At 36.8% G+C, this 27,517-nt stretch overlaps 1 protein-coding gene across 4 annotated transcripts in view; it reads right to left on the bottom strand.

Annotated features, from left to right (window-relative positions):
* snz (sorting nexin snazarus) overlaps nucleotides 1-20,841 on the bottom strand; it is a 53,576-nt gene extending 32,735 nt beyond the window's left edge. For 2 of the 4 annotated variants that reach the window (XR_011335362.1, XM_069842625.1), the window contains exons 1-6: nucleotides 18,935-19,555; nucleotides 16,341-16,566; nucleotides 16,098-16,261; nucleotides 12,749-12,883; nucleotides 8,298-8,470; nucleotides 2,704-2,893 (exon numbers count right to left, since the gene is read on the bottom strand). Coding sequence is in view for 3 of the 4 variants with exons in the window: in XM_069842625.1 (XP_069698726.1) it covers nucleotides 2,704-2,893; nucleotides 8,298-8,470; nucleotides 12,749-12,883; nucleotides 16,098-16,261; nucleotides 16,341-16,556 (878 nt within the window). In the remaining variant the exon portion in view is untranslated. Of the gene's footprint in view, nucleotides 1-2,703; nucleotides 2,894-8,297; nucleotides 8,471-12,748; nucleotides 12,884-16,097; nucleotides 16,262-16,340; nucleotides 16,567-18,934; nucleotides 19,556-20,696 lie in introns of those variants that run through there. The other 2 variants (XM_069842626.1, XM_069842627.1) reach the window with 2 other exon arrangements.
* Nucleotides 20,842-27,517: the final 6,676 nt, after the last annotated feature.

Below are 27,517 nucleotides of genomic sequence, written 5' to 3'. Positions count from 1 at the left end.
TTCGTGTCTTGGTGACAGGTTAATAGGGTAACACATTCTATCCCGTAGATTAACTGGTATTTAGTATCGACGTTTCTTAGCAACCAATTGTCCGTCTTGCTGGAAGAAGTGCATATCATCAAACACTACAAAAAAATGTAGTTTATGCATGATGGAGCACCAGCCTAATTCCATTAGAGTCAGACATCGTCTAAGGCGGGCATTTAATCTTCGATGGATTGGGCAGGAGGTTCTGTACCATGGCCTGCACGTTCTCCAGATTTTAATCCCTTGAACTTTTGGTTATGGGGACACTTAGGCCCAATTGTATAAAACTCTCTGACTAAAGATCAATTTTGATCGAAGATCAGAAACTGAACCGAGTTCAGACACTTCTTCTATTGTATAAAACTTTTCTGCGATCAAATTACCTTGGTTCAAATGCAGTCTAAGTTCACGTGAAAAGGACTTGGCAACATCGCATAAACAGGTGAAATATGTGATGTGCGGGCCATGTTGTACAGGTTTGTTCAGTGTAGCCAATTTAGCGACTTCAACTCTTTTTCGACGACAATTTCTTTTAACTTTTATATTGCTTAAATAGGGATTTAGCGACCTTTTTAACACCTCATAGTGACAAAATTTAATCTTTCTTTGTTGATAATGAGAAATCTAGCGACTTTCCGACTACTTTTTGTCGACTTTCCGTACACTCTGTTGGAGACATTGGTTTGTTTTGTGCATTGTAAATAATGGCGGACAATAAGAAGAAGGTTGACTGTTCTCCGAGTTGTTATCATGTTATGGTGTTTGATACTGCTAAACATAATGAAGCTTTATAAAACGACAATTTTCATTTAGTAATACAGTTAACTGAAAATTTATGAATGTAGCTATCATATCCAGGAATAATTAAAGGTTGTTATAAACATAATATAATTATAGGTTATGTTATTTGATACTGCTGAACACGATAAAGCCTTATAAAATATAAGAATGTTTGTATATTAAGGCAAGAAATTGAAAAAAATATATATAAATGCAACTAACATATCTATTAATATTAATAATAATGGATATTTTATTTGCACAATCTGTCACTCGTATAATTCAAACAGAAAAGAAATAACTGAACTTGGATCATCTAACTTAATCGGAGAAATTTCTTCAGTCAAAATTGACTTTAGTTTAAGACAAATTAATCTCAGATTAGACTTTATACAACACAAAATTCCAAGTTCAGCTAGAACGAGGATCAATTTAACCTCTGATCTAAGATTAAATTGTTTATACAATCGGCCCTTAATGTCTTACTGTACACAACAACCATTTAAGACATTCAACTGCTACAGGAACATGTCTTTAACGCCTTTCGCCACATAAAGGTACGATCACACGTCGCTACTTTTGCAGCGCTGCAGTACAAAAAACTGCGCAACTCACGTACTGCGACGTGTGAACAACGGTGCAACCCAAAAAGTAGCGGCTGCCGAACCTGCTGCTCGCTACTTTTCCATGCTGCGCACAGCCTAAAAGTAGCGACATGTGAACAGGGTTCTCAGGGTTGCAGCCGCAGCATTTTTGATATCGGTTTTGTTGAAACTTTTGCTGCGGTTGCGACCAGTGTTGCCACCCAAATGTGCCAATGATACTTTTATTGTTTGGATGTATTTTAATGTTACGTGTGATGAAAATAAATTATTTGTAACAGTTATTAAATACACAACACAGTCTGAGCATAATTGCTGACGATATAATTCATTTTTTAAATTTTCCATAGCGTAGTTCCAAACAGGAGGGTTGCCAACATTGATTACGTGAATATACTGTTGGTTATCATTTAAGTATATAGGCGTTTTTAAAAGCTTTATAGTAAAAATAATGTCAATTTCTGAATACTAAATACGACAGAAAAGCAAATAATAGATAAGGAAGCTTTCGCATGAGTTTCTTAATAATGCGAACATAACCACAAAATGTATATTGAGAAGTCAACACGGAGATGGAAACCTGCAGCATGACTGCGGCTGCAAAAGTAGCGCCTTGTGTGTGAACAGACTCGCAACCTCCAGTTGCAACTTTTGCTGCACTCGTGTTGCGCAGCACGAAAAGTAGCATGCAGCGCGCTACTTTTGGCTTACGTGTGAACACGACACGCAACTTTTGCAGCTGCAGTATAAAAGTAGCGCTGCAAAAGTAGCGACGTGTGACCGTACCTTAAGAGACCAACCAGGGATGTATGAAAGGTTGCGTGGTTCCCTAGATGTCAAGCAGAAGGATAATGTTATGATGAATGGAAGTCACATCAAGCATGAACAAGTTCGTTCTAATATCTCGGAAGACTTTAATTTTAGGACACATGTTTAGTACACTTTTTTTTAACTTGTTTTGATGAGTTCTATCACCCCTTAAAATATTAGACCATTTTTTTAACACCCTGTACGTACAAATATGTATACACAACTGAAAAATATTTACGTAATATATTTCATGTAATACATTTCCAAACTCTCAACATGGGACTTCACGAATGCTCTAATGGCCTATATTAAAATTATTGTATCTACAATCAGCCACTAAATCTCAGATGATGTGCGAGCAGAAAAAAAAAATATGGAAAGATCACTGCTTGGAGTGAAGTGAGACAAACATCTATCTTCCCTGTTCTTTGAGTTGTCCATGCTTGGTCTAACCTAAAATAAAAAATAATTTATTTTCACTCACCTGATATGTTTCAGCACTTCTGTGTCAGTGCAGTCCTTGATCATGCTTACGAAGTCCTCAAAGCTGGCAGCATAGGCATATGTCTTCTTGCGCAACGTCTCTGACTGCGGTTGCTGCTGGTAAATATAGGCCAGGATCTTCTGATTGATGGTGTCAGGATCCGTGATCATCTCAATCACGGGATAAAATACTGCAATCACCACATGGTCACACAGTTCTTCATTTATTTAATAGAACTAAGACGTTAAAAGTGATCAAAAGGCTTACATAATGCATGATTGTCCTTCATATTACAAAACGAAAAGCAAAATCCCACAGCAGTTTGAAGTGAAAACATTGATATTCTTATTGAAGTCTCACACTACATGCAGTGTAGGCTTTCACGGCCGGAGTCTATAGATGTAGATTCATTTTCCAGGCTGAGAGGCCGTGGTCTATTAGTTGGTTTTATACCAGACGTTTCGTCTGCAACTGCGGCAGACATCTTCAGTGGAGTGGTATCCGAGGTCCGTGTGGGAAGGTCTACATCGGGACTACGCAGCGGAGCGTCAGGACGAGACTGACAGAACATAATAGGAATTGCCGCCTAGGACAGATCGACAAATCGGCAGTGGCAGCACATGCCTATCAAGAGGGCGATCACAACATAAGATTCAAGGACACGGACATCTTGAGCACAACGACGCACTTCTTCCCTCGTCTACATAGAGAAGCGATCGAAATACATAAACATAACAACAACTTTAATCGCAAGGAAGAAGGCGTAAAGCTAAACAAGTGTTGGTACCCGGTCCTAAACAGAACAGATAAGAAGCCACTACAACAAAAGGACGGAACCCAGAACGGGAGCAGCGAACAAAGCGGCGCGGACCGCAGCGACAACAGGCCTCGGCCCGCGAGCCGCACTATAAATACGCCCGCACAACCAGACACAGGATCAGTTGCCTCAGGTACGCCGAGAAGAGTCTTGCGACCTCGGATACCACTCCACTGAAGATGTCTGCCGCAGTTGCAGACGAAACGTCTGGTATAAAACCAACTAATAGACCACGGCCTCTCAGCCCGGAAAATGAATCTACATCTCACACTACAGCTACTCAGATGCTTCATGTTTGTTCCGATTAGGCCAGGAAAATACATCTTCATAAAATCTTTTGATTTCATCCTAGTCAGGAAATACTATCACGACATCATCACTTAAAATAAGATGTACATGTATATTTTCTCTTACAAACACAAACTCGTTTTTGGCTAAAAATTGACTTGTGTGGTTTCTCAAATAACAAATGAAAATTTATTCATAAAAATATATTTTATATACAGACTATTATCTATCCAAGCTAAGAACTACACTAATGTATCACTACGCATGAGATACAGAAAAGATCAAGTACACATTAATTTTTTTTAATTATTTCATTGGGTTATTTTACGATGCTTTATCAACATCTAGGTTATTTAGCATCTGAATGAAATGAAGGTGATAATGCCAGTGAAATGAGTCCGGGGTCCAGCACCGAAAGTTACCCAGCATTTGCTCATATTGGGTTGAGGGAAAACCCTGGAAAAACCCTCAATCAGGTAACTTGCCCCGACCAGGATTCGAACCCGGGCCACTTGGTTTCGTGGCCAGACGCGGTGACTGTTACTCCACAAGTGTGGACTACACATTAATGTATAGGTACTTACTTGTGAAACATTAGCTATAATGAAATATTTACAGAACTTTATTTTATAGCATAGCTTGCCTTTGGGCTTTAACCAATCGCAGGTTATTTTTTCTGGGGGTTATTCTTTGAGATGTTTCAAACAAAAAAGTTTAATACAATTTTTTCTTATTTTTGTTTCTTTTTCGAGAAAAAAAAAGTTGTTTTATATAATACATTTCATAGCGTGGTTTGGGATACCAGTAAGCATTCATTTAATTCCCAATATGCTCAGTCAATTTAACAAAGTACTGTATTATAATAAATTAATGACAGAATTTTAGTTTTGTCCTTTAAATGTGCAGAAATTTGATCCGAACAAATATAACATTGTAAAATTCCTTTGCAGAACGAAAATTACTGACCAGTTGATGAACAGCTGTGCAACTTGTTCCCTACCTGTAACATCAAATTTCTAGTTTTCAGCAAGTATCTTGAGTTACTAAATTCAACAATCCTTACAACTAAAATAAAAGACACAGCTGTGCAACTTGTTCCCTACCTGTAACATCAAATTTCTAGTTTTCAGCAAGTATCTTGAGTTACTAAATTCAACAATCCTTACAACTAAAATAAAAGAAACAGCTATGCAACTTGTTCCTTAGCTGTAACATCAAATTTCTAGTTTTCAGCAAGAATCTTGAGTTACTAAATTCAACAATCCTTACAACTAAAATAAAAGAAACAGCTATGCAACTTGTTCCCTACCTGTAACATCAAATTTCTAGTTTTCAGCAAATATCTTGAGTTACTAAATTCAACAATCCTTACAACTAAAATAAAAGACACAGCTATGCAACTTGTTCCCTACCTGTAACATCAAATTTCTAGTTTTCAGCAAATATCTTGAGTTACTAAATTCAACAATCCTTACAACTAAAATAAAAGACACAGCTATGCAACTTGTTCCCTACCTGTAACATCAAATTTCTAGTTTTCAGCAAGAATCTTGAGTTACTAAATTCAACAATCCTTACAACTAAAATAAAAGACACAGCTATGCAACTTGTTCCCTACCTGTAACATCAAATTTCTAGTTTTCAGCAAGAATCTTGAGTTACTAAATTCAACAATCCTTACAACTAAAATAAAAGACACAGCTGTGCAACTTGTTCCCTACCTGTAACATCAAATTTCTAGTTTTCAGCAAGAATCTTGAGTTACTAAATTCAACAATCCTTACAACTAAAATAAAAGACACAGCTGTGCAACTTGTTCCCTACCTGTAACATCAAATTTCTAGTTTTCAGCAAGAATCTTGAGTTACTAAATTCAACAATCCTTACAACTAAAATAAAAGACACAGCTGTGCAACTTGTTCCCTACCTGTAACATCAAATTTCTAGTTTTCAGCAAATATCTTGAGTTACTAAATTCAACAATCCTTACAACTAAAATAAAAGACACAGCTATGCAACTTGTTCCCTACCTGTAACATCAAATTTCTAGTTTTCAGCAAATATCTTGAGTTACTAAATTCAACAATCCTTACAACTAAAATAAAAGACACAGCTATGCAACTTGTTCCCTACCTGTAACATCAAATTTCTAGTTTTCAGCAAATATCTTGAGTTACTAAATTCAACAATCCTTACAACTAAAATAAAAGACACAGCTATGCAACTTGTTCCCTACCTGTAACATCAAATTTCTAGTTTTCAGCAAATATCTTGAGTTACTAAATTCAACAATCCTTACAACTAAAATAAAAGACACAGCTATGCAACTTGTTCCCTACCTGTAACATCAAATTTCTAGTTTTCAGCAAGTATCTTGAGTTACTAAATTCAACAATCCTTACAACTAAAATAAAAGACACAGCTATGCAACTTGTTCCCTACCTGTAACATCAAATTTCTAGTTTTCAGCAAATATCTTGAGTTACTAAATTCAACAATCCTTACAACTAAAATAAAAGACACAGCTATGCAACTTGTTCCCTACCTGTAACATCAAATTTCTAGTTTTCAGCAAGTATCTTGAGTTACTAAATTCAACAATCCTTACAACTAAAATAAAAGACACAGCTATGCAACTTGTTCCCTACCTGTAACATCAAATTTCTAGTTTTCAGCAAGAATCTTGAGTTACTAAATTCAACAATCCTTACAACTAAAATAAAAGACACAGCTATGCAACTTGTTCCCTACCTGTAACATCAAATTTCTAGTTTTCAGCAAGAATCTTGAGTTACTAAATTCAACAATCCTTACAACTAAAATAAAAGACACAGCTGTGTAACTTGTTCCCTACCTGTAACATCAAATTTCTAGTTTTCAGCAAATATCTTGAGTTACTAAATTCAACAATCCTTACAACTAAAATAAAAGACACAGCTGTGCAACTTGTTCCCTACCTGTAACATCAAATTTCTAGTTTTCAGCAAATATCTTGAGTTACTAAATTCAACAATCCTTACAACTAAAATAAAAGACACAGCTATGCAACTTGTTCCCTACCTGTAACATCAAATTTCTAGTTTTCAGCAAATATCTTGAGTTACTAAATTCAACAATCCTTACAACTAAAATAAAAGACACAGCTATGCAACTTGTTCCCTACCTGTAACATCAAATTTCTAGTTTTCAGCAAATATCTTGAGTTACTAAATTCAACAATCCTTACAACTAAAATAAAAGACACAGCTATGCAACTTGTTCCCTACCTGTAACATCAAATTTCTAGTTTTCAGCAAGTATCTTGAGTTACTAAATTCAACAATCCTTACAACTAAAATAAAAGACACAGCTATGCAACTTGTTCCCTACCTGTAACATCAAATTTCTAGTTTTCAGCAAATATCTTGAGTTACTAAATTCAACAATCCTTACAACTAAAATAAAAGACACAGCTATGCAACTTGTTCCCTACCTGTAACATCAAATTTCTAGTTTTCAGCAAGTATCTTGAGTTACTAAATTCAACAATCCTTACAACTAAAATAAAAGAAACAGCTATGCAACTTGTTCCCTACCTGTAACATCAAATTTCTAGTTTTCAGCAAATATCTTGAGTTACTAAATTCAACAATCCTTACAACTAAAATAAAAGACACAGCTATGCAACTTGTTCCCTACCTGTAACATCAAATTTCTAGTTTTCAGCAAATATCTTGAGTTACTAAATTCAACAATCCTTACAACTAAAATAAAAGACACAGCTATGCAACTTGTTCCCTACCTGTAACATCAAATTTCTAGTTTTCAGCAAGAATCTTGAGTTACTAAATTCAACAATCCTTACAACTAAAATAAAAGACACAGCTATGCAACTTGTTCCCTACCTGTAACATCAAATTTCTAGTTTTCAGCAAATATCTTGAGTTACTAAATTCAACAATCCTTACAACTAAAATAAAAGACACAGCTATGCAACTTGTTCCCTACCTGTAACATCAAATTTCTAGTTTTCAGCAAATATCTTGAGTTACTAAATTCAACAATCCTTACAACTAAAATAAAAGACACAGCTATGCAACTTGTTCCCTACCTGTAACATCAAATTTCTAGTTTTCAGCAAGAATCTTGAGTTACTAAATTCAACAATCCTTACAACTAAAATAAAAGACACAGCTATGCAACTTGTTCCCTACCTGTAACATCAAATTTCTAGTTTTCAGCAAATATCTTGAGTTACTAAATTCAACAATCCTTACAACTAAAATAAAAGACACAGCTATGCAACTTGTTCCCTACCTGTAACATCAAATTTCTAGTTTTCAGCAAATATCTTGAGTTACTAAATTCAACAATCCTTACAACTAAAATAAAAGACACAGCTATGCAACTTGTTCCCTACCTGTAACATCAAATTTCTAGTTTTCAGCAAGAATCTTGAGTTACTAAATTCAACAATCCTTACAACTAAAATAAAAGACGCATGTTTCACCTTTGCACGCCAGTATCTCCCGCAGCAGCAGCTTCACGGGTCCACTCTGCGTGTAATGTGGGGGGAAGAGCAATGGAATGCAGTGTTCCGACACCCTGCGCAAGTAGTCACGCTCCCTGGTGGGGGACGTGAGTTGTGGCGACAGATCGAACTCCACCAGCTTCCCATCGGTCCTACACAACAACCACATGAGCCAGTGCAACATGGTAAACTCACTACTCCACTCCATGACATCTCTACCTTACAGTCCCACATCTCTGACTAATGCGATATAGGGGATATTTTAACATTTCAATAGGTGAAGCAGTGCAATTCAGCACAGTGAGATTTTTCGAGCATATTTATACAACTCTTGCTTCTATAGCAAAAAGTGCCTTCGTTGTTTGTTTATGAAGTTGCTGACAATTCCAGAAGTACTAATGGTTTCTTGATCTAAAGGACGTCCTTCACTTACTTACTTACAAATGGCTTTTAAGGAACCCGAAGGTTCATTGCCGCCCTCACATAAGCCCGCCAGCGGTCCCTATCCTGTGCAAGATTAATCCAGTCTCTATCATCATACCCCACCTCCCTCAAATCCATTTTAATATTATCCTCCCACCTACGTCTCGGCCTCCCTAAAGGTCTTTTTCCCTCCGGTCTCCCAACTAACCCTCTATATGCATTTCTGGATTCGCCCATATGTGCTACATGCCCTGCCCATCTCAAACGTCTGGATTTAATGTTCCTAATTATGTCAGGTGAAGAATACAATGCGTGCAGTTCTGTGTTGTGTAACTTTCTCCATTCTCCTGTAACTTCATCCCGCTTAGCCCCAAATATTTTCCTTAGCACCTTATTCTCAAACACCCTGAACCTATGTTCCTCTCTCAGAGTGAGAGTCCAAGTTTCACAACCATACAGAAGAACCGGTAATATAACTGTTTTATAAATTCTAACTTTCAGATTTTTTGACAGCAGACTGGATGATAAGAGCTTCTCAACCGAATAATAACAGGCATTTCCCATATTTATTCTGCGTTTAATTTCCTCCCGAGTGTCATTTATATTTGTTACTGTTGCTCCAAGGTCCTTCAGTTAGGAATTCTACAGTGAAGAGTATGATAGAGAACTGTCTCCTATTGGACAATATTACAGCTAAATAAGGAGCTGGCGTACAGAAAGCAACATGTCCGTAAAATTTCAAAACAGAGACAACAGATGGGGCGGATGCTTCATTTAATTCTTCGTCTATTCCTGATATTAGATTCGTTCCAAATGTAACATATCCCACAGTAAATAGCGAAAGAGAAACGTGTGTTCATTCAAAAGGGGCGGATGCTTCATTTAATTCTTCGTCTATTCCTGATATTAGATTCGTTCCAAATGTAACATATCCCACAGTAAATAGCGAAAGAGAAACGTGTGTTCATTCAAAAGGGGCGGATGCTTCATTTAATTCTTCGTCTATTCCTGATATTAGATTCGTTCCAAATGTAACATATTCCACAGTAAATAGCAAGAGAAAAACGTGTCTTCATTCAAAAGGGGCGGATGCTTCATTTAATTCTTCGTCTATTCCTGATATTAGATTCGTTCCAAATGTAACATATTCCACAGTAAATAGCAAGAGAAAAACGTGTCTTCATTCAAAAGGGGCGGATGCTTCATTTAATTCTTCGTCTATTCCTGATATTAGATTCGTTCCAAATGTAACATAATCCACAGTAAATAGCAAGAGAAAAACGTGTCTTCATTCAAAAGGGGCAGATGCTTCATTTAATTCTTCGTCTATTCCTGATATTAGATTCGTTCCAAATGTAACATATTCCACAGTAAATAGCAAGAGAAAAACGTGTCTTCATTCAAAAGGGGCGGATGCTTCATTTAATTCTTCGTCTATTCCTGATATTAGATTCGTTCCAAATGTAACATAATCCACAGTAAATAGCAAGAGAAAAACGTGTCTTCATTCAAAAGGGGCAGATGCTTCATTTAATTCTTCGTCTATTCCTGATATTAGATTCGTTCCAAATGTAACATATTCCACAGTAAATAGCAAGAGAAAAACGTGTCTTCATTCAAAAGGGGCAGATGCTTCATTTAATTCTTCGTCTATTCCTGATATTAGATTCGTTCCAAATGTAACATATTCCACAGTAAATAGCAAGAGAAAAACGTGTGTTCATTCAAAAAACGCAACGTGTTTGACAACTGAGTCCATTCACATTGTCACATGTCCGCAACAGCCAATAGTAATCACAACAGAATATCCCATCATGCTGTGCAGTAAAGATGGAGTCAAGCAACGAAGATGCGGCTATTTCAGAGTGTGTTTCTGTTGTATCAATTAGTTAGTTTCTAGTGATAGATAAGAACCCTACTACATTGGAAATCCATTCATCCTGAAATACATTTTCCGTGTTATGTACTGTTGTATTCAAGATTACATCTATTTTTTACCATGTTGTTCAATTATATTGTACCATGACCAACACATTCATTCAAAACGCAACGTGTCCAAACTATAAATGCAAACAGTACCCACAAATATGTTGATGTTGTTTTCTAATGCCAGGCGTTTGACAATAAAGTCATTTGACCTCTTGCACTCCAATATTTTTCAAAGATATTGTCATGGTCAGTCACTAAAGCACAGATTTTGAGATGTTCCGAATCCATTTCTTGTACCCAAAAATCTGCAGTGCTTGGGAAAAGTGGCATAAGTCAGTTTCCACAAACCTTTTTTGATAATTTATTGACAACTTACACTGGTTTATGTCGATTTGATTTTTTTCTGTATGAATTATTGTAATGGGAGGAATACCTATGTATTTTTTTCCAAGCGAACAGATGTTCCGTAAGTTGTCAATAAATTATCTAAAAAGTTTTGTGGAAAATGACTTGTGTCACTTTTCCCGAGCACTACAGAAATATACTGTACTAAATAAGTACCCACAAATGACCCGTTCAGAGCAGAAGTGGTGTAAGTCAAAATTGGGTAATGAGGTTTAAAGTAAAAATTCTGTAAAATACAGTGCAAAGTAGCAATTAATATGTCCTTCGTGCTATCCACTGACTACTAATAGTTTAAATAAATTGAATATTAATTGCTACTTTGCGCTGTATTTTACAGAATGTTTACTTCAAAACCTCATTACTAATTTTTGACTTACACCACTTCTGCTCTGAACGCCTCAAGTATACTAAATAAGTACTTACTTACTTACTGGCTTTTAGGAAACCCGGAGGTTCATTGCCGCCCTCACATAAGCCCGCCATTAGTCCCTATCCTGAGCAAGATTAATCCAGTCTCTACCATCATATCCCACCTACCTCAAATCCATTTTAATATTAACTTCCCACCTACGTCTGGGCCTCCACAAAGGTCTTTTTCCCTCTGGCCTCCCAACTAACACTGTATATGCATTTCTGGATTCGCCCATACGTGCTACATGTTAATCTTCTCAAAAGGATATTCGACAAAATTTTGTACGACGTCAACAAAAGTGATATTCCTCGAAAGTTACTACAGTTAGTCTTGTGCCCCTTCTTAAAAATAGGTACGATTATGGACTCCTTCCATTGTTCTGGTACAATTTCCTTTTCCCAAATTGCAAGTACAAGTTTATAAATTTCGCTAGATAATATGCTTCCACCCTCTTGTATTAATTCTGCTGGAATTTGATCAATACCTGGAGACTTGTACTTTTTCAGATTTTCTATCGAAATTTCGACTTCAGAAAGTGTGGGTTCCGGTATAAATAGCTCAGCAGTTTTGTATTTGAATTTCGTCCCGATCATTATGTTCACTATATAAAAATATTTTTTGTACACCTTAAGAATATGAAGACACATAAAAAAGGTTATCAGTTTTTCTCTCTTCCTGAAAACTCTGCTGACAAGGACATATTGCTTTTTGAGCGCCAGCTTCTCGTTTGACAAATAAAACGAAATAAAAAACACAGATGGGGGAGGAGAGAAGAGAAGGGAGAAAGATAGGAGACCAAGGGGGAGAAAGGGATGAAAAGGCGGAGAGGGGGCAGAAGTGGAGAAAAGGAGGGACAGGAGAGAAAAGGTGATGGGGAAGATGGGAAAGGGTTGGAAAGGGGGAAGATGGGGAGAGGAGGTACAGGGGGAGAGTGGATGGGGAGAATGGGGGCGAGAGTGGGGAAATTAGCAGATGGGGGAGGAGAGGTGAGAGAGGCGGAGGCTGTCACCCACCACATCTTCCCCACCATCATCAATGATGGCTTCGTCATTATCGTCTTTATTGTTACTACCCTCACCGCCGCCGCCACCACCACCACCACTACAAACATTATCAACAATGTCATCAAGGGAAAGACCTTTTGGTTTCTTGTTTGAATTATGCACCCACACAACATATTGCTGATGTCAATATTGGTAGAAAGAAAGAAATTCAAACATTCTGAAGTTGAAGCCACAAATCATCGTAACTGCATACTCACGCTGCAGCCTGGGCAAGTCGTATTCTCTCGAAGTGCTGGGTCACCACGTTCACCATGCTCACTGCCACCAGCCTCGTCTGGTCTATATTCGACAGTCTGCCCTGCAGGTTCTTCGTCACATGCCACAAGTCAACTCTGCGAACAAGGCGAATGTACAGTGTAAACACTCTGCTGTTCAAATCATTTGAGGATAATTAATTTTTAAGGCAAACTGCAGCACTATTTGATGATCAATTCTAAAATGGAGACAAGTGAGCAATAGGATAGACCAGGGTAATTATAAACATTTTTCACTGATTTCAAATACATTTCAACAGTACACAACCCTCAGTAACAGTAAGCTTGACAAAGAAACATTGTGTTATTTTTAGATCTTTCTTTTCCTTGAAAATGGGTTTAAAATAATGAGGTTGACCTTTTTTTTTTAATCTTTTAATTGCTAGTTTACATTTACCCCACCTGTTTACATATTTTACTTCTTTGAAAGGGGGGTAATTTATTTATTTAATCCACTCAACAATGTAATTATAGAGTAGAGAAAAAAATAACAGTAGTAATACATGAGGGGCAGACGCAGGATTTTTTTTCGGGGAGGGATTTGAGGAGATAGTAAAAATGGAGTAATGAGAAATAAGTTTATATACTCACAATTTGTTTCCGAGTCACAAACATTTACAAGTTGGCCTGAGTAGCGTAGTCGGTACAGCCTTCTGTGCTCGAAGTTGCGGGTTCTACCCCAACCCAGCTCGATGGCATTTAAGTGTGTTTAAATGCGACAGGCCTCGTATCAGTCGATTTACTGGCATGTAAAAGAAGTCCTGAGGGACAAAATTCCGGCACACCGGCGATGCTGATATAACCTCGGCAATTGCGAGTGTTGTTAAATAAACCATAATTTTTTAATTTTAACACTTACAATACTGTAATACAAAAACAATGACAGAATGACATTTACAGAAGAAGGCAACGAGGCTTCTTAGACATTTCATCCAGTACTTCATGAGCTTTTACTTCTACATTTTTATGTAGACTATATACATCAAGGCCAGTCCATTTAATCTGTCTGCTCCCATCGTGCTCCTCAAGTAAGTCTTCAAATACCGCAAAGTTGAGAACGACCGTTCTGGTGTTCCTGTAGTTACAGGCAATGTGCAGAAAAGTTTCAGCGACTTGCGAGTGCAGGGAAAAATAATTTCATTGCACCTGTTCAAAGATGATATAAAATCAGTAGGTATTAGGTGAAGATTTTTCTGATCAAGGAAATTTCTTCTCCACATCTTCAATTCATTGAAGAAAGGTTCTGGTGATACATCAACATCATTGGGCCACTGATTTACTATAGCCTCAATCTTCATCTGATGCTCGCACTATGTTTTCAGGCAGCAAAGTTTGTATGGACTGTAGAATTCTCTTATGATTTAAAAACCTGTCCTTGAGCTGACTAATGAAATAGTCTAAGAAGAGAAGGAAAATTAAAAGCCTAAAATACTCTTCGTGACTCTCTGTCTTGAAGTAAGAACGCTGTGTTTGTCTTCCTACAGTTCTTGAAATTTAACATTTTAGCAAAGAGAATTTACGTGGAAAACTCTCTAATTTCTATGTACAATCACGAATTAAAATTAATATTATTTTTGTTTCTTGTTTCGTATTTTGTTCTATCATGAAAGATGTCAATGTTGCTCAGTTTATTATAGAACACAATTTATAAACACCAATTTTCGCACGGGCTATCAGACACTGAACGGTTTTTGTTCTGTTTCAGAAGAAAGAGCTGTACTCCTTCCAACTTCAATTTTGGTCACTGGTACATTTCGTCCCTTTAACCTATGATATATGACGATATAGGAACTCGGTACCTCTCCTGAGCTTCACGATAACTGTAGTTACTATTTTTCACATCTGTGACAACCCTCTCTAAATCCTCTACAGTGTAGTTGGGTGGGGGTCTCTTTGATTACTGAAAAATACGAAATGTAACCATAGTAAAACATGTTTACATATCACCCCCAAGCAATTAAAACTATGGGGCAAATGTAAACACATCATAATTTAATGAACTGAGGTTATGGGAGATCTCAAAACCATTAAAATAAATGTTATATTACTTATAAAAACAACATATTCTTTACTTACAATGCCAAAAATGAAGGTGAAGCAAAATTCTTTCTCAACTTTTTTTGTAGACTCTTATAAAACATTCGTTCACAACTAAGCAGTTACTCCTATTTGGCGCCACTGCTTTGTAGGTTAGCCAACATGTTAATTTAAATATTCCTCCGGATTAAAATTTTTATATTGACAGTTTTGTATTTCTCACAGCATTTGTTTACAATTACCCCCTGTTTACAATTACCCTCATCTACCCTACTACAGACGTGGACAAATTATTAGCAAAATTGAAGATTTTTACAATATATTTTTACAAAATTTGATTCTTCAATTTAGACTACAGTTGACATTTTTGCGTATTTCCAAATTATTAGCAAAATTGAAGATTTGTATTGTATATTTTTAGAAAATTTAACTCTTCAATTTGGGCTACATTGGATATATTTACAAATTATTAGCAAAACTGAAGGTTTTTATTATATATTTTTACAAAATTCGATTCTTCAATTTGGAATACAGTTGACATTTTGGATATTTTCAAATTATTAGCAAAAATGAAGATTTTTATTTTATAGTTTTACAAAATTTGACTCTTCAATTTAGACTGTAGTTGACATTTTTGCTAATTTATAAATTATTAGCAAAATTGAAGATTTTTATTATATATTTTTACAAAATTTAACTCTTCAATTTAAACTAAAGTTGACATTTTTGCATATTTCTGTCTATTGTAATGATAGAAATATGTTGTTGTTGTTTTCTAATGCCAGGCGTTTGACAATAAAGTCATTTGAACTCTTGCACTCCAATATTTTTCAAAGATATTATCATGACCAGCCACTAAAGCACAGATTTTGAGGTGTTCCGAATCCATTTCTTGGTTTGAGTTGCACAATGGACAGTTAGGGGACTGATATATTCCAATTCTATGCAGGTGTTTGGCCAAACAATCATGGCCTGTTGCCAATCTAAATGCAGCTACAGACGATTTTCGTGGTAAATCGGGAATTAACTGTGGATTTTGATGCAATGATAGAAATGTGCAAAACTGTCAACAGTAATCTAATTGAAAAGTCAAATTTTGTGAACAGAATTATCATAAAAATCGTCAATTTTGTTAATAATTTGTCTACGTCTGTATAATAAAAATCCGAATGCTCAGAACAAATTTTTTCCAGTACATGAGCGCCTACCTGCATTCCTCATAGTTAGGCCTATAAAAATAGAACAGATGGCTTACTTCATATCCTGGATCAGCTCATCGGACTTGAATCCTGACTCCGTGCACCACACAGCAACGTAGTCCCGCAGGATCAGATCCAGCAGCTGCTGCAGGATGCCATCGATCATCCGTCCAAATATCACAGGCAGGCGGAGAGGACGGTCCAACTTGGGCTCCAGCTCCTGGGAGACGCAAGCAAACCGTCAGCAGTGAACACCAGCAGGCAAGAGCACGGAGACTGGCCGTGGCCAACTGACTCACCGTGAGGTATTTGTGCATGGCCTCATGCTCAGGTGTTGGCTTTGAGAATGCAGTGGAAGAATTCGATCTTGTTATGACTGCCATGCCAACCACAGCAAATACCACTACTACTGCCAACACGACGGCACAAATAAACAGCATCGACAACCATTCTGGGTTATAAATGAGAGATAAAAGCACTGCTCCCACTGCTGAAGCGATAAAAACTGGTCTCATCTTCTACTTTCTGCAACAGAAGAAATGAAATTTCACTTAGTAGTGTATAATACAGTGCTTTTCTTTCACGCTGTGGCCAGCGCATGGCAGCGCGCATGATGGCCGTAGCGGCCCGGACTCAAGCCAAAACAGTTATAATATCCCCGCAGCTGGGACTCCTGCCGCCCGCACATAAGATTTGCGCATGTTTGTGACAACAGCAGGTTGTGTGAGTGAACAGCAGTCACACTGAAGCCATTGTCTAGTTTGTTTCGTTCCTGTTCCATGCGTATATGAAGCCATTGTCTAGTTTGTTTCGTTCCTGTTCCATGCGTATATGAAGCCATTGTCTAGTTTGTTTCGTTACTGTTCCATGCGTATATGAAGCCATTGTCTAGTTTATTTCGTTCCTGTTCCATGCGTATATGAAGCCATTGTCTAGTTTGTTTCGTTCCTGTTCCATGCGTATATGAAGCCATTGTCTAGTTTGTTTCGTTCCTGTTCCATGCGTATATGAAGCCATTGTCTAGTTTGTTTCGTTCCTGTTCCATGCGTATATGAAGCCATTGTCTAGTTTGTTTCGTTACTGTTCCATGCGTATATGAAGCCATTGTCTAGTTTATTTCGTTCCTGTTCCATGAGTATAAATGTACGAGTTTTAAGTGCTAATTATGTTACGAGTGTTATCAGTGCTTGCGTAGTTTTCCATAATGCCTCGACACGATTACACATTACCACAAAGAATTTTTATATATGACATATATGTGACAACATAGTCTTGTAGGGAAGTTAGAAGGTGATTTGAAACACAATTTCCTGGTTTATCTATCCCACACAGAGAAACTGTGCGACGAACTTGTGAACAAATTCAGGGAAATGGGGTCGATTCATGATAGAAAGCAATTTTAAAGTAACACGATGCCCTGATTTAACTGTATGCGATTTTTATTCATGGGGAAATTTGAAAATATATTTTTTCCGAGAATGTTGATGCTGTGTGCTATGATGACTTTGTAATAGTCTCATATAAAGAATCACTGTTCCCTGGTAGGCTTACAGTCAATGGCATTGAAGTGCATGGTCCATCTTGATACAAAGTCAGTTGTAAGGTCAAGAAGGGAATACATTGGATGTGACCTGACCAGTTTTAAGCAATAAAGAAAGTTAATACGATAGTAAATAAATTTTTTTTATAAATTGTCCCTAAATCTTCAGCTATAATTTCATAAAAATGTAGCATATTATTAAATGTATATTTTCGGCTGTCATTCCATACAGTTTTAGGTGCTATGTCACACTATGTGCAGACTAGAATTGAGTACTAAAACGAAAAAGTTAATTTATTAGTTGGAAATTTTCTAGTCGTATTGTTCTACACAAAGTTCATAATAATGTAAACACAGCATGAGATAACTTACTTCCAAACAATGATAATACTCAGTCACTAGTTTCAAATTTAGAACCAGGTTTCTTATCATTTTCCAAGAATGTTCATTCAGGACTTTCGATCTTGTGACTTGGTGTGCTTGCAGACTAATAACATATCTCATGTTTTTGTCTACAAAATTTTAGGCCCTACAGTACATGTTATCAAGAGTGTTGCTTCTTTCGCAATGCGAAAGTGCTGTGTGTTATCTAACATGAAGGTGTGGGAAGGTGTTCTAAATTCAGATACCGGTACCAAAAACAAAAAAGTGGTGCAAGTCTCTATGCTTTCTTCATGTAAAGAATTAGATATTTAACTTAGTGCACATAGCATCTGGGAACATGCGATTCAAACTGCAGTCAAATATAACCACTAACACATACTTAATATTTATAAAATTATAAGCTTATTAAAAATTGATTACCTACTGGAATTGACTGATAGGCCTACCCTAGCATTTACATTTTTACAACACATGGAATTAAGTTAGTTTAATGTAACACTGGTATTACTAAATACTTATACTGTACCTCGACAATTAATTGTCTCAAATATAACCTCAACTATCAAATAGATAGGCCTAATACAGATAAAGTGTATAACTATTCAATACTATATAGGCTACTGAATGTTATTGTACAATGACTGCATAATATGGAACTGAGTTCTTTCGATCTAACATAAATACTATTACTAAATATTTACTCACAATTAATTGACCAAAACAATATATAATATAATCAGAACTACCATTATAAGTAATAAATGACTTTGGACATAACCAAAACACATACCGGTAATAAAGGTTACTGAACACATTTAAAATGCAATAAATGTTATGACTTTTTTTACCCTTACTTCATTTTTGTTTTGTCTCACATAGCCTAAGATATTTCGCCCTCTTTCTGAATCTGCAATATTTCGTGTCCCACTGAACGTTCAAAGAAACCCTTAGTTCCAATTGTATAGTTACCTGTCATTCTGATATTTTTCGCAATTATACTTGCATTGCAGAGGTCACTAAAACTTTTTGTCTTCCAAGAAACATAAATGTTCTGTATGGGTCACATGTACGTTACACCCCTTTATTCCAGATTCCTTACGTCACAAAATTTCGCAATTAAAATCACATACTGCTACTATCACCGTATCACACATGACTGTTAGGGCATTGGCCACAGCGGTACAGTTCAATTATCAAACGACAAACCGAATTTGTTATACAATGTATTAAGCAAATGCACAATAGGTAAACTACAGCTTCACATATAACACGATATATTCACAACACAACCTTATTATAGTAAAATGTGAATGCTTAAATTATTGTTTCCGAATTCCATAAGGTCAGACCACAGGTCAGACCTTTCTTACTCTAACGGTTAACCCTAAGAGCACCAAATCTGCATAGTACGCGTAAAGACAAGCAGAATTTTGTAATACGTAGTGAATCAATGTGTGTCTAATTATTGATTTTTTTCATTTTATTCTTGTGATTAGTTTGTTAGCTTGTAATTTCACAATATTTGTGGGAAGGAAAGACGAGATCAATAAAATCGTGTAGCACTTGCGTAATGCTCTATCTTCTTTCCACATTCTAAGGCACACGGCAAAGAAATTAGCCTAAAAATGTGAATTAAATTACGGAAACCAATAACTTTATTATGCCTACGCTATAAGTAGTTCACGTCATAATTCTGAAAAAGAAAACTCTTACTGCTGAATATTGGCAATTAAGTTAACCGGGTTTGGGAATGAACGTTACATTTTATTACGGGATAGGAGTATTAATACGTTAGGTTCGATTAGATCTCTTTATACTCCAGTAACATTACAGAAAAATTATTATGTGCCCTGATTCAATGCTCACGTATGTTAAGTTAACGGAGCGGCGTGCTGTACTTGTACAAGAACAAGAGCGCAGCCGTTCGGCTACCCAATCATTCACAGAATAGGAGTGGGAAGCACAATAAGCCTCAGGCTGCAGTGCTAGCCTTCGGGTCCCTTCTCCGTAAAGAGAAAAACAATTCTGTGGTGTTTGGGTAAAGGGAGATAAGTCATAAAAATGAGTCCGGAGATAAATGAAAATTAAACTTGGAACCCTTATTACAAATAATTTTCTACACAAATAAAACACATCAACTGCTTGTATTCTTTGATTTTTGCACACCCACTTGTATAATTTAACTTGTGTGTTTATCTGGGGAACAAAATTCCACCTGGACAAAAAAATGACTTATACCCCTTTACCCGAACACCACAGAATTATTCTACAAAAGAAATGAACTATTAATATTCCGGCAATGAGTAAATAGGCTAACATGAAATGATCGATGTTATAGGTGTTATGGGTAGATTTACGAAATATATTATCATTTCATTACGTACCGGTACTCGTTTTAAGCGCAGAAATTAAATTTCTATGTTATTACAGTCACATTATCGGCGCCATTAATATTTCTATTTCTTGACCATGGTTCAATCAAGAGACATGAATAAATTGTTTGCTATTTACCAAATACAAACAAACACCCGATTTCAGTTTTGCACATTACAAAAATGAATCCAAAAGATAAGAAACCTAACTTCATAAATAAATAAAAGGCTCAGGTAAAATAACTAGTTCGCAGAAACTGATACAGCAAAGTTATTACTCGTATATTGGAATCACTAAATTTAATTCACTTTATCTAACTTTTGAATTATGTTTATAATAAGATTGTCGCATTACTTACCACTTGGTAAATACCGATACCCATCAGTAGTCGTCCTGGCCATGTTGACTGTTGAATTAGAGGTTTGTTGGTTCAAACTCGGCTGAGGGCGATAAAATCCTTAGCATGACTTCCCTGGAGAAGGAATTAGAGCTGCATGTTCCGTTTCGTAGATTACGGCACATTCCTGATGGGGAGATGTGGATCCAGGAAAAATTCGTCGGAAATTTTTCGCCCACGCTAAATAATTTCTATAATAATTGAAAGAGTCTTAAAATACTAATACAATAAGCACTACCCAACATGAAGTTTAGTATGAAAAGCTAATAGTACGGCGCCTTTTCACATTTACAAATAATAGTGCTTCGGTATTATACAAAAATTTTGGTATGTGTAAAATTTAGCAACTGTTTTCAATCATCTCTTTAAGGTTAGGCCCCCGATGGTCTTGCCTAACTTTTGAACTATTTGTGACGAGAAATAAATACAGTTCTAACATTCTTAGCCTACAGAAAAGTACAATTTTTACATAAAATGTAATTCTTTCACAAAGGTATTGTTATGTTGTAAAGATTTTGATTTCGAGATTTTTGCGGTAATGTTAGTTTCAGCATCCCTAGTACCAAAAAAGTGTTTTTTGACCATGTCATGCATGTCTATCTAAAACTGCAGTCGGATTTTGAGAGCTAAATTAAGCTTATCCGGAAATGAAGCACATGGAATACCTTTAATGTAAGTACTTAGTAAAAAAAGGGACGAATTTCCTTTTATATAAAAAAAACACACACAAAATATTGCTTCACGTCAAGAACTGAATCGAAAGACGATTTTCTTGTTATGTTTTGTATTATGGAGAATAAACTGACAATGAAACTGTGGAGATAGTATTAAAGTAAAAGTAGTTTTCAGAAAAATTACAGCAGTATATTGTTAGCATCGAAATCGAAGTACCGCCATCTCCCTCCCTTGCCAGAAAAGGAGAGCGCGTCACTGTTTGACTACCGGACTGTAAACCCAATTTGTTACGCTGAAGTGAATCACATGAGCAGGACTCTGTTGCACATATTTTTTGTGTCAACAGATTTTCGCTATACTTCAGAATACCGCGGAAGTAGGCCTACTTATGTACAAAGACTATGCAAATAAAAATCATAAAAAACATGTTTTTTACTGATGTTACAAGGGTAGGTAAATGAGTAGGTACATAAAAAGAGATGTCCCTTGCACCAAAAATAAATAATTAAATAATGAAATAACGACATATGTGCTTACGCGGTATTCTGAAGACATTTCCAGATTTTTCCGTGTTTAAAATATGCAACAGTAGACATAGTACTACACCACTTACATATATATTAACAAATAAATAATGTATGTGTACGAAATGCATAAATATAAATATATCTAAAATCAAACATATTAAAAGAAAAAACAATTATAATGAAACAAGGATATGGTGCATAATACAGTAAATATTCGTCCAGACGAACCTCAAGGGACAGAAAAATCGCCTGTTAGTATTAACGAAGTTCGTCTTATCCGAATTCTGATCGATTTTTGTTACAATGGCTCTTTCAATTCAAAACACTTCCTCATGGTTTGTAGTTCGTAATAATGAATTTCGAATTACGTGCCTGTGAACCTTTCTGAATAGCCTAATGTATTAGGAGAAAGAATGTATAATCAATACTTACTGTTTAGAGAAGTCTCTATATCTGGCCTCTTTTCATCTTTTCCTTGGTTGGTCCAAGTTCCACTTCCAGATTTAGGGGTTGTCCAGTTTACAAAAATTATCACTTTTGTGACCACAATGAATTTAATTTAAATCACTTCTACATATTGCCCTCATATTGCTGAAGCATTCAAGATCCTGACTCCACTCTTGTTCATATTTTGCTGCACGAATTCGCTTAATTTTTCCTGATGAAGAACCGGAAGCTGAAGCAGCGTCAATTTTATCTTTGTTTTTTTTTTATTATGGCGGAAGGAGTAGATTTTCAAATTTGAAAAAGTTTTGCAATTTTTTAGTTTTTGCCATATTACTATGAGAGACTTCATTCAAAGTTTTAACTTTAGTTTTGATATCTAATAGATTTTTTCCTTCTTTCACTCAAGTCAGGTGTTAACCTGAACACTGGCCATCAGAAACTAATAGTTAAATCACTGAACCACTCAATGACACCTCTCGAGATAGGACACACAGAAGACTCAAGCTACTACTCTGGTTCCCGTGAGAAATATAGCAATACATATTATGCATGTTCTAATCGATATCTTGAAGGATATTTGATGTCTTTGCTATGGACAATAATCTGGAGACCGAAAATTTGTTCGAAGTTCGTATAAACATAAATTCAACAAGGCGACTGTCTGGCTCACTATAACAAATACGTGCAATAGTATCCCAATCAAAATTTACCATAAAGGATAGGATGCATATAAGATGACACGTTAATACCGTGGCCACCCTGGTCCCCGGATTTAAATCGGCAGTGAATTTAAAACTTTAAAAAATTGACCATAATTTTTAAATTTTCTTTAAATTTTATGGCACTCATTATCTCGTGAAACCTACCTGCATGTTAGGGAAAGAAGAAAGTGGACTGGGAAGTTTCCCTCCCTTGCTATTATACTTGTACTAGTAGCTAGCGAGCTCACTTACCCCCACCATAAGGTTCTTACTATATTCTATGGTGCACGCAAGCATTTATTTTCACGAGATAACGAATGACATGTAATAGCCTTTAACAAGGCTACGGTCCACAGCTGTGGAGTAATGGTTAGCATGTCTGACTATGAAATGAGCAGGCCTGGGTTCAAATCCTGTTTGGGGCAAGTTACCTTTTTTTTTTTCCTCAACCTAAATAGTAACAAATGCTGGGTTATTTTCGGCGCTGACACACACGTGAGATTATTATAAATCATCAGTATTTTCAGAATACTGGTACTTAGCCCTGCCCGTTCATCTGACTTATATTAAAGCATAAGAATGTGTGTTTTTTGTGTAGATCTGCCAACTGCTCACCTTAGTAATGTGTGATAGTATAGAGCAGAGAATTAGACATATTACAACTCATTATTATTATTCACCTGGTGCTTTCATCTCATTTGAAATTTCCTCCCATATATATTTTTCATTACTGTGGCTTGTAAAGTAGTCATAAACATACAAAACGACGTTTGTGCACTACATCAATAGTATTTAATTTTAAGACGCTTTCAATCAGATTTTTAGGCACATTAGGCGTCCTTAGGAATCCATGGTGCTACATCCCATGAAGGGCCAAGACCGACCAGCCGGCTGCTGGCCTCACGTCCACATGCTGAAACAGAGGTGGACGATCATCCAACCAGAATGGAGGAATCGTGTGGTTAACACGATCTCCCCAGCTGGTTTGCGAAACCGGATTTTTGCTACCTATTGTAGCTCCCCAAGTGCATCACGATGCTGGGTGGGCACCGGTCCCATACACTGAAATTTCATAAGAAAATTTCTTCCCCCATGAGGACTTGAACCAGCGCGCATTCCGTAATGTGAGTCCTAGGCAGGATGCCTTAGACCACGATGCCACAGCAAGGGAGAAGCGTCCTTAGGAAATAATAACCAAATACAATAGAATTTCTGATATAGACAGTCCTCATTCATTGACGCCATTTTCTAGCCTAGGCCAGGTTTCCAATCCCACACAGCCAGTAAATCAGTTGTCGTGAGACGTTGTGGACGCTATAAAGCAAAACGTAGTGTTGCGAAGAGTTGCACCACACTGCGTCTGATTCTGTGTGGACGCAGCCTAAGAAGAAGGCGGAAAATAGGAGAGATTGGAGAATGCTGGGTTTGCAGTGAAAAACTTGCTTTTTGGCAGAACACTATGAATGAATGAAGAAGGTGCCACATACATTATTTTAAGTCCATATTATATTATACCGCCACCACCACTACCAACAAGATATCATGGAATAGGGCCGTATGACCCGTTCTGGCCTCAAGTCAAATCCAGAAGTCTCTTCAGAGGATGTCCTTGATTTCTTCTGCCCTGTGGCTTGTAACTGAAGAGTATAATCCCAAAACTCCATTTGGTCACTTTCATGATTTATATATATATATATATATATATATATATATATATATATATACAGGGTGTTTAAAAAATACGGGGCATAATTTCAGGTATGTATTTCCCACATGTAGACAATCAAAATAGTTCATTACAACATGTGTCCGGAAATGCTTCATTTCCGAGTTATGGCCTTCACAACATTGAAATTCACCGGAACGTTTTTCTTTCCGCAGGTCGTTGTCATTACAGAAGATGTTCAAAATGTCCACCTCCTGCTTGAATACAGACCTCACATCGATGTCTCATTGACCTGCGAACACGATCCCAAACTCCAGGAGTATTGCGTATGTCCTCAGAACATGCCACAATTTGATTCCGAAAGGATTCCAAATCAGGCACCGGAGACGAATAAACCAATGATTTTAAATGGTCCCACAAGTAGAAATCGAGAGGGTTCAGATCAGGTGAGCGTGGAGGCCAAGCAATTGGGCCACCTCTACCTATCCATCGATCAGGAAACCTTCGAGCCTAGTACCGGCGAGCCATACGACTTAAGTGTGCAGGAGCGCCATCATGCAAGAAGTGAATGTGTTGACGATTGATCAGTGGAGTGTCTTCTAAAACATGAGGTATGGTGTTTTCCAGGAAGTTTGTGTACGCCTGCCCCGTAAGTCTGTTTGATTTGAATACATGTCGCACAGTCTAACGCCTACACAACACTGAATGTAACCTTCGCCTCGGAATGAACTGTCAGAGTGCCCTCTTAATGTCTCCTTTGACGGCAACGACCTGCGGAAAGAAAAACGTTCCGATGAATTTCAATGTTGTGAAGGCCATAACTCGGAAAAGAAGCATTTCCGGACACATGTTGTAATGAACTATTTTGATTGTCTACATGTGGGAAATACATACCTGAAATTATGCCCCGTATTTTTGAAACACCCTGTATATATATATATGTTTCAGACCTCTACCATTTTATTTTAAGCTTGTTTTCTTCCAAAACAACGTCAATACTTGATTAAAAGTTTGTGTTATTGTGCATGCCACTTGAAAACTCGCTCAGTCCGAAGACAAGTGGATAAAAAACTACCCAGTCCTTTCATAAAAATGGACTTAACACGTTTTGGGATCACACTCTTCAATTGGGAATTAACTGTCGACTTTTGTCCCTGTTCATTCACCATACATATTGGAACCTGTTAGTTTTGTATTTATTAATTTTCATTGAAATGACTTCAGTTTTAATCCATTGTGAATGTCTTGATTACAATGTGTATTTAGCTGTTTTTCTTAAAATTATTGTATATATATATATATTGATGTACCGAAGTACATATGATATTTCCATGCAGATATTCTGCGTCATCACATGATGAAAGAGTGATGGAGCGGAGAAAAATTCTCTCCGGCGCAGGGATTTGAACCCGGGTTTTCAGCTCTACGTCCTGATGCTTTATCCACTAAGCCACGCCGGATACAATCCCGATGCCGTTTAGAATCGTCTCAGATTAAGCTCCATCTCTTGGGTTCCCTCTGGTGGCCGCCCTCTGCACTGCGTCATAGATGTCTATGAACGCAGGACCGAAGTCCATACATGTGTTGAGGTGCACTCAGATGAGTGACTGTTTGGCCGGGATCCGAAGGTATGGGCGCCGTCTTAAATCACAAAGTGATTCATTACGCATATCATATATATATTGATGTACCAAAGTACATATGATATCATGACATCATTATTGTATATGTTATATTACAGCAGAACCCCGTTTATCCAAACGGAAGGGGAAAGAGCCATTGTTTTTGGATAAACCCCTTTTTTTTTTTTTTTTTTGACAATCCATGAGTACTATTTTCGGTAGTGCACTAATAACTGCTTAACTCCCACAGTGAATACATGCAATGTCAGTTGTCACCTCTCATTCAGCCATAATTAGTTCCACAATTCTTGGGGCAGGGTGTAGGTGGAAGAAAAGTTACGTAAACAAAAAATAATTCTCACTTGATGATGGAATCGATGAACACCCACTGGCAACTGTTGGACACAAAACAAGTGAACTGAGAGTATGGAAAGCAGATTTCTCTACCTACTGCAGTCCTTAAAGAGCGTTCACCCTTATTTTGGGGAGAGAACAAGACAGTAGCTGTCTCACTAGACTGCACTGACAGACCTTCAGAATGTCAGACAGTTATATTTTAGACGGTATTGTTGTTGTTGTTTTCTAATGCCAGGCGTTTGACAATAAAGTCATTTGACCTCTTGCACTCCAATATTTTTCAAAGATATTATCATGGTCAGCCACTGAAGCACAGATTTTGAGGTGTTCCGAATTCATTTCTTGGTTTGAGTGCACAATGGACAGTTAGGGGACTGATACATTCCAATTCTATGCAGGTGTTTGGCCAAACAATCATGGCCTGTTGCCAATCTAAATGCAGCTACAGACGATTTTCGTGGTAAATCGGGAATTAACTGTGGATTTTGATGCAGAGAGTTCCATTTTTTCCCTTGGGATTGAGTTATCAAATTTTGTTTGTTGAAGTCTAAGTATGTAGATTTAATAAATCTCTTCACAGAGTAATACGTAGATTTAGTAACAGGTCTGTAAGTAGCAGTGCTGCCCTTCTTTGCTAAAGCATCCGCATTCTCGTTTCCCAGGATTCCACAATGGGATGGTATCCATTGGAATACAAATCTTTTTATTTAGTGATAATAATAGACGGTATTGTTTACGAAGAACTATTACCACATCATGATGCGTCCTCAGATTGCAGATAGAGACG

This window comes from Periplaneta americana, chromosome 12, assembly GCF_040183065.1.
Source record: "Periplaneta americana isolate PAMFEO1 chromosome 12, P.americana_PAMFEO1_priV1, whole genome shotgun sequence".
NCBI lineage: Eukaryota > Metazoa > Arthropoda > Insecta > Blattodea > Blattidae > Periplaneta > Periplaneta americana.
This window is presented reverse-complemented; position numbering and strand designations above follow the sequence as displayed.